This window comes from Cynara cardunculus, assembly GCF_001531365.2.
Source record: "Cynara cardunculus var. scolymus isolate 2C chromosome LG 10, CcrdV1, whole genome shotgun sequence".
Lineage (NCBI taxonomy): Eukaryota > Viridiplantae > Streptophyta > Magnoliopsida > Asterales > Asteraceae > Cynara > Cynara cardunculus.
The window spans coordinates 18,103,244-18,112,595 of record NC_037537.1 but is presented as its reverse complement, the minus strand read 5'-3'; the positions used below and the strand labels follow the sequence as shown (position 1 = coordinate 18,112,595).

At 30.5% G+C, this 9,352-nt stretch overlaps 1 protein-coding gene across 1 annotated transcript in view; it reads right to left on the bottom strand.

The window, feature by feature from the left end:
- Positions 1 to 6,431: 6,431 nt before the first annotated feature.
- LOC112520069 (uncharacterized protein At2g29880-like) overlaps positions 6,432 to 9,352 on the bottom strand; it is a 10,065-nt gene continuing 7,144 nt past the window's right edge. Inside the window, exon 3 of the mRNA XM_025128371.1 lies at positions 6,432 to 6,529. Within this exon, the coding sequence (XP_024984139.1) occupies positions 6,432 to 6,529 (98 nt within the window). The remainder of the gene's footprint in view (positions 6,530 to 9,352) is intronic.

Genomic DNA, 9,352 nt, shown 5'->3' with positions numbered 1-9,352 from the left:
TATATATATATATATATATATATATATATATATATCAAACATATATTTTCATAGGGGCCTAATCAAATGAGAACTAATTAGTTTTGTGGTAACCGTGATGTCTAATCTCAACCACAAATCAATAGATAAATTAGGAAATTTATAATTTTGGTAATTTTTAATTAAAATTTTAATGCAAGGGTATTTTAGGTATTTTCTCTCCTCATATGTCCAATCGTTTATCACTCACAGTGTTTATTTAGATTATTATGTACAAGTAGAAATATGGTCAAATTCTATATATATCTTTTGTTTAGTTACTATCGTATTATCATCATCATCTTCTTCTATTTGCAAATGGGATAAGAGACGTATAAGTAACATTTGTTAATTGATTGATTGAGATGACATATAAAAATGGATTAGTGGTTTAGTCCGTAACTCCAATCTTGTTGGTGGGGCCATGTATTATAAAGTGTTGATGCAGGTACATCCACAACTAAAAGAAAAGAATGGCCAAATAGTTGCCACATACATGCTTACCTTCATCATCACTTCTACAAAATAAGCAACATAAATTCTTTATTTTTAGGGATTTGATTTAATATAAGTTTTATATTTCAAGTTTTTTGTTGAATTTGTGTAAAAAGTTTAGATGGTGATTATATCTAGCTACCTAGAATAACAGAATTCATGCTAGCGATAAGTGATGTCCAACTGTCTTCAGGTAGCGTGTCCAATCAGGATTCTTCATGTATCTGCTTGCTAGAGTAGATCTGATCGGACTATGGTTGACACTTATAGAGATTCTTCAGCTTCTGTAAACATGAGGGGTTATGGAAAGGCTTAAGTTCATCGACTTGATGAACTCTTCATTAGTGGATGATTATCAGGCTAAGTACTTCAGGTCTTCATAGCCTCTCTAGATATTCATGGTATCTCTGATTTGTCTTCTGCACTTAGAATCTTTTCAGTTTCTTCTTCTGGATTTCCATTGAGTCTCCAGACTTGAGACTTCCACACTTAGTACATTTTTCATTACTTTTACATATGAGAGTTATAGGGTCTAACAAGGTTTATTTACTTATATTTCATCTTTTAAATAAGAAGTTTCCAATACATTTAGTTGATTCCGAGCAATCTCTTATTTGAAAGTATTAGACTTGGATTTATATATGTGATGGTTTTTTTAGAACATGGATTATATAGAGAGACAAACAGAATAAGATGATGAAATTTAGTTATTGTCATATGGTAAATATTTAGATCCATCAAAGGTCAAGAAGATGCGCGTAATTTGTGAACTAACTGAGCGTTGGAGATTAAGGAGGTGAACGAAACTTAGAGAACAGAAGGTCAAACTTGAGTTTAGTTTCCTACTAGAAATATGATGATTATTGAAGTTTTATGTCTTTCTTTTCTGCTACAATCATCATATACAAGTATAGGAATTGGGTCACAATAAATGGTACTCATATTTAATGTACATTATTACTTCAGAGTTATGTTCATATGAGTCTTAATCTTTAGGCTGGAATTACAAGAATTGTTATCGGCATCAGGCATCCACGACAACGTATTCCGGGAAAATCTATTTACACATTGAGAAGCGAAGGAGTGTAGGTTGATGTTCTTAGGGGAATATTTAAAGTGTCTCCGTTGAGGTATATCATTATCATTAGTAAACTCTAAAGTGGTGAAGTATGGTTTTCGCATTGTTATAAATGGCAAACGTATGGTTGTTACAAGATTCATGTTACGAAATTGGTTCCTTTATTTTTCTTTTAAAATGTGGGGAAATTTAGTGCCGGATATGTGATTCAATAAGGTTAAGAAATCAGTAAATGATTCTTTATGAATACTAGAAGTTGTAAGCCAATATAATTTAAATCGAAATTAGAACATTGCTCTCTGTTGAACCGACTATAGTTGTAGACATCTGCCTAGGGTTTATTGCTTATGAGGATGAGGTTGTTTCTCGAGTTGCTACACTACTGCTTCACGAACACGAGCGCAGTCTTCAGTCAAGTAGTTCACGCTAACTCTTTAGGTGGCGGATGAGTAGGCCACCAGCATGAAAGTTCGAGAATGATAACATAATGGGTTTTGACATTTTTGTTTTGACTCGATAGATTTACATTTCCGTTGCCAATCAATCACTACTTCGTTTCCTGGTTTATTTTCTATTCGCAAGTGGGTCTAAAGTAGAAAATGAAAATTGAGTTGTAAATTCGATATTCCAAACTATAGCTTTTCATTGTGATTTTGGGCACATTTCAGTATATTGAGTTGTTGAAAATAAACCGATTTTTGTTGGATATATATAGAGGTTGATTTGGATTGTATTTCACAGTTTTTGCTTTCATGATGCATCTTGATTTCATGTCGATTTCGATCACGTTTATTGGATTTTGTTGGTTTTTGATATCTTGGTAGATTTGGGGACAGAGTTTTTGGAGATGGAGCTCGATGATAAGAAAAGGGGTTGGGGTGTGAATGTGTGTTAATGGTTGTACACATGCTTAGAGCATGTGCACAATCAAGATTTTATTTTAATATTTATTTTAATTAATGATTAATATGAAACGAGGGGTAAAATAGTCTTTTTTATCATTCTGACAATGTGTACATCACAATAATTTATCTTAAATAATATAGATAATTAATCAATAAGATAACTTAATAGAAAATCAACCGAAAATCAATTTATATACACACTAGAATCATTGTTTTGCACTACAAGCTTTATGTGTTCTTTGGACGCATTTCATGTGGCTTTTTTTTGTACATTTAGACGAATTTTACATCTGGTTGTATCATATGGGTAGACAACTAGTATACATATATAGGAGAACCTTGTTTTGAAAACCCATGAAATTGTGATAACCTTGAGAACATGTGTATCATGTGTTATTCGTATGATCTTTTTCATCCAAGACTAGGATTTAGAATAATAATTAACATATATTTGTTTCACAATGTGTTTGTTTCATATGTACTCGATTCATAATGTGAATATGTTTAACGTTTTTGTGAAACAAAAATAGATGTAAAAAAGTTTAACATTGTGAACCGAATACATACAAAACAAACACATTGTGAAACAAAAATATATTAAATGTTACACTTGGACGAAAAAAAATATATGTGAAAATCAAAACCTTAAGATATAAGTTCTCATGGATCTCACAAATTTTAGAATTCTCAAATGTTTAACATTCAGGTTCAGGGGAAAACCGTAAAAAAAATGAAAAACTGAACAACACTCGGGTAAGAGTTCATCTAGAAGGTACGCATAATTTCGAGCATTATACATGTATGTAAATTGAAACATCATGCATACGTACACACATCACCATACAAATCATATAATGCTCGAAAATGAATTTTTATGTAGATATGCATGTCTTTGTAAGTCTCATGAAGACTTACCTGATTGTGTGTCGATCGGCTACTGATAAATCTTGATTGAAAACCTACATATTTCATACCACCATGTCCAATTAGTGGCTTAATTTCTCTAAAAGTCAACAAAAGTTATTGAAAGTCAATTATGATCAATTTCGACCTGACCTAAAGTCAAACTCCAAAATCGGGTCTCTTAATATCTCAAATATCTCAATTGGATCTCATCATTAAAATCCTTGAGAGACAAACGAGGTAAAATTCAACCATCGGTCAACCTTGACCGACTTTAGTCAAAACCCCAAGTCTAAAAAGCGACTGACGCCTTAAAACGTCAAACTAATCATTTTATAAACTTATAAATCCATCTTTCCAAACTAAAGCGTCTAAATAAATATTTAACTCAAAATACGACGCTCAAAATCCATCATTTAAATTTAATTAAATAATTGTATAAACACTTCCTTAAGATATAATTACTAATTAATTGATAGTAATATTGTAAAATAAATCAGTATATCAATTTAAATCAATATATTAATTAATTTAGAAACACAATTAATTAATCACCAAATAATTATACCTTAATGCAATATCAAATTAATTAATCAACTTAGAGTCTTAGACCCAAAATGGGACTAAGCGCAACCAATTATTAATCTTCCTTTTTTTCTTTTATAGAAGCCCAAACAGAACCCAATTCAAGATACAGCCCAACAAGAATTACCGACCCAAAAACGTTCTTGGCCCATTCCAGCCCGCCTTCTACGGCGTCTCAAACTCTCAACAGTGGCCAGACGAAAACATGCCCTTTGGCCTTGTTTCAACGGTTATTTTTGCTAAAACTCAAGAATGATTTTCCTTGATCATAGGAATAGGAATCAACGAAAACCATCAAGTATTGAGTCACATTTGCTCATTTAAAGATTGGGTTTTAAAAACCACTTAAAAATCAGTAGAAAAACTCAAAGAAGGGACCTTCAAAACTAAAATCTGAGACATAAGACTATTAATGTTCGATAGAGGACTGAAAAGCAAAGCTAAGCATATAAATAACTTGAAATTTGGTTGAGTATTTTATCTCTAATCATCGATAAACGGAGCTTTTTGACCCCTGACCCCGAACTTCGACCTCCAATTTCTCTCTTAAAAGTCGACCAACTCTCAGTCTTCTTAAATGAAAAATGTAGAGGAGTTTCTTAGCTACTTAACCTGTAAATTTTTGGCTTTTTTGTTAACTAAATGAGCCAATAGAACGCTTCAAAGATCGACCGTCGTTTTCAAATCTGAAAATTTGCATATATGATATATTTACAAACAGGTTCCTCTGGTTTGGACTTGTTGACGTCTAAGAATGCCCCTAAACTTTTAGAAATGACATTCAGATCCTAACCTCAATGTTTTGATCAATTTTATACTTTTCACCCTCAATCTAACATTTTCTTTTATTTTTAGCCTGAATGCATATAAACTCCTTTATTAACTTAATTAAATGGCATAATTGACTCTATTTCACGTTATTCTTCACATTTTTGGTCCATTAAAATAAAAACCAAATTTATTTTATTTTCCTTCTCTTTTTTCATTTATTTTTATATTTATTTATTTATCCTGTTATGGGTAGCATGTCTAGAATTTAAGAAGAGCCTAGAATAACTTCAATTAATTTTCAATTTGATAAAAATACCCTTATTTCATCATTTGCATGATTTAACACCTATATACGTATGTGTATGTGTGTGTGTGTTCAAGACTAACTATCACCATATTCAAGCCCTATAGGTCCACATTTCCGACGGCTACCAAAGAGGTCCACACTACAAAACAAGTCCACATTCTACACACTACCAAACAGGTCCACATTTCCAGCGGCTCTATCCGACGGAAATATGTCGAAAAAAAGCATTTCTGGCAGATAGAGTCGTCGGAAAATGGGGCGCCGGTGATTAATTTTCCGGCGTATTTTTTTTTCAGCGGAATACAACCACCGGAAATTTTCTCACGATTTATTTAAAAAAAATCTTGATTAAATTAAAAAAATATTTAAGTTTAAAAAAATGAATTAAATTAACGGCAAATATTTCAGCCGGAAATCCGCCGGAAAATTGTTTTTATTTTAAAAATATCTATTTTTATCCATTAAAGATCAATACGATCCATTAAAACTCAATAAAACCGTTAAAGCCCAACTAACATCCACTAAATCCAATAGAACCGTTAAAACTCAACTAACATCCACTAAAGTCCAATAGAACCGTTAAAGCCCAGTACGATCAATTATGAATATATGTAATATTTTACATATATATAAAACCAAAAGTTTGAAAAATGAAAAAAAAAATCAAAAATCCGCCGGAATCCGCCGGAAAATGTCCGTCAGTGAACAAACGGAAAGTATTAAGTTTTTTTTTTTAACTCTTGAATAATTTATTATTTTAAATTACCGGCAACCACCGGTATATCCACCGGAAATCCGTCGGAAATTTATAATAATAATTTTTAATTATTCTTAGGTGGATTTCCGGCGGCGGTTAACCTTAAAAAATAATAAAAAATCCGCCGGAAATCCACCGGTAAATTATTGTAATTAAAGGTAATAATTTTGTAAAAAAATAATTTGTAAAGTTCATTGAAAATCCGCCGGAAATATTGTCGGAATAATTTTACCGGTGGAAGTCAACGAAAATTGACTTTTTTGTTGTCTGCCGATAATTTTTCGAATACCTGCCAGAAATACACAGTTTTCTAGTAGTGACACTCCTACATCCAATCACCAGGATGATGCTCTAGCGATCCAAGCGGCCTCCACCCACCCTCATTTTACCATCTTTATCGGACTCCCTCAACCCCTTCCCCCTTTACCAACCCTTATTGATGCCAATCTATGCCACCACCGCATCGATTGGTTACTTCCACTACTCATGTCTCCCCCTTACTCCCATGTTTCCTCGCTACACATATCGACCACCACTACCATTGCGCACATCCTCTTCTTTCTTCTCATTGATATCAACACCATCACTACCGCGTGCCTGTAATACTTTCTTCTATTCGCTCTCAACACCACCACCATCACCACCCTGCATATTGTGCCCCCGTTGTCCCCTCTCCACCCCACTCGGCCCGGTGGAAACCCCATTGTTTTCTATATAAGTGTAAATGTTGAAGGTAATACAGATTCTAATTAAGGTTTTTATATATAAATTCAAAACCCTATGGGACAACCTTGTTTTTGATGGCTTTCAGTTTAAAATTTGAGTTTTGGTGATCACGGTTTGATTTGGGTTCGCTAAATTTGGTTTTGAGGTTTTGATTTGAGTTTGATTTTGATTTTATGGTTTGGACATAGATTTGGGTTTGATTTTGAGTTGTTGTTGGTGTGTAATGGTGTAAGGTGCTGGAAAAAGGGCACCGATAAAGATCAATAGGTGCAAGTAGTTCTAGCTTTCAACGTTTAATTAGACAAACTGGAAGAAGACATAAAAAATGAATAATGATAAAATACCTTTCACTTAAAAATCAACAGATGCTTGTTAATGGCCTTTTAGTGGCAGGGACCAAAATGTTACGAAAATGCAAAACCTGGAGGCTATATTGAAATAGAAAACTCTGAAGACCAAACTGAAGAAAAATTTAAAACCACAAGGACCAAATCTGTAATTTACTCTAAAAATATAAATATATGGTTCCAAGGGAGCGAATTATTAAATAATCAAGTATATAGTATGTTCAACTTGCACAAAAACTAAGTCATATATATATATATATATATATATATAAAAATAAATAAATAAATAAATAAAGGTTCAAAAACAAAAACAAAAACAAAAAAAGAACGAGAACGAGAGAATCTTAACCCCATCAATCATTTGATCTGATCCAAAGATAACTGTAAACATGGAGCTGGTTATAAACAAAATGTAACCATTCTAATTATTCGCAACCATTGTATTAAAATGGATTGATGATTGATCGTGGGTGCCCCAACTCTCAAGTTAATAGGGTTTTTTTGAACGATTTCTATATGTGGTTTGTTTTAATTATATTATGTAATGTTATGAATGAGTATTTAATCTTTAAGATGTATTTTGGTCATTTTCAATACAACAAAATTGGGTTTATGGAATACCTTCAATCTCTAAGCGTCCCAATATATCAACAGCTTTATAGGACTTAATTTATAGAATCAAAATATAAAACGTTCTATCTAAATGTGTTGTAATAAGTTTATATGACGTTTTTGGACGTCTTAACAAGTTTTTTAGAACATTTTTAATACAAAGTGTTGCATTAGCAACTTTATAGGACATTTTTGAGAAAGTGTCCTATAAACTCAATTTTTTATAAGACATTTGTTTGTATAGGACAGTTTTTTAAATAATGTCTTATAAAGTTGTTAATGAGACGCTTTATATTAAAAGTATCCTAAAAAACTTATTACGACGTCAAAAAACGTCCTATATTAGGAACCAACTTTCACCTAATTCATAGTTTGGGAAACCAACTTTCAAAATCGTCATTTTGGGGAACCAACTTGTACCTGATTCCTATTTTGGGGAACCAACTTTCAAAATCGTTATTTTGAGGAACCAACTTGCAAAATAATTATAGAAAAATAACTAAAATTCGTTTTTTTCCAAAAAACAATGCAATAAAATCTATTTTTCATTTCAAATCTCGTTTTTTTAGTTCAGATATCAAATTGAACATTTTTAAAAAAAATTCAAATTACCACGATAAAAATTGTTTTTTACTAATACAAACAAAATCAATTTAATAGAAAAAAATTAATTGATGCAATTGATTAGATATAAAAATCTTGAATGTGATATTTAATATTTATTTTTTATTGCATCAATTAATTTTTTTCTATTCAATTGATTATTTTTGTATTAATAAAAAACAATTTTTATTGTGGTAATTTGGATTTTTTTTAATGTTCAATTTGATATCTGAATTAAAAAAACGAGATTTGAAATGAAAAATAAATTTTATTGCATTATTTTTTGGAAAAAAACGAATTTTAGTTATTTTTCTATAATTATTTTGCAAGTTGGTTCCCCAAAATAAGAATCAGGTACAAGTTGGTTCCCCAAAATAGAAATTAAGTGAAAATTGGTTCAATTTTATTGCAATTTTCCCAAACTTATTACAACGTCTTTAGATATGATGCTTTATTTTTTTTGTTCCTATAAACTAAGTCTTATAAAGAGGTTTATTAGGACGCTTAGAAATTGAAAGTGTCATATAAACCCGATTTTGTTGTACTATTTACAAATATTAACCAACTAGTTTTTGTAAAATTACTTGATGATTTTTATTAATTAGTCAGTTTCTTGGGTCATGTAGGTTATTAAACATAATTTAAGATTGTTTTTTTTATTATAACTCATTTTCCGTTTTAATCTGAATCTGAAGATGAAGATGAAGATGATGGATTAGGTTAGATTTTTCATGTTTTGTTTAATAAAAAGCATTCTTTTAACACATGCAAGAGAATAGATTAGACTCTTACATTGGGTCTTCGATTACAATTTTATATTATCAAGATTTGTGGTGCTGTAGCTACAACCACATGCAAACTAATGCTCTTTTATTAATATAAAGAGAGAGAGAGAGAGAGAAAAGGGGCTAGTCACTTTATATATATATATATATATATATATATATATATATATATTTATATTATATTATAAAATATTTAATAAAAATTCTTTTTTGTTCGTAAAATATTGTTTATTGATGTATTTTATTAAAAATTTAAGATTACAAGTAAATTGTGTGTAAATACAACTTATTAAAGTTTCATGTAATTAATTGTAGAAAAACATAACCAAATAAAGGACAAACATCTCATTTTAAATATAAAAAATCTAAAATATAATTAGGATAATAATTAAGGTCTAACAAAATACTTAATTATTATATTTATAAAAAATTATATTATTAAACTAAAAATAAAATAATG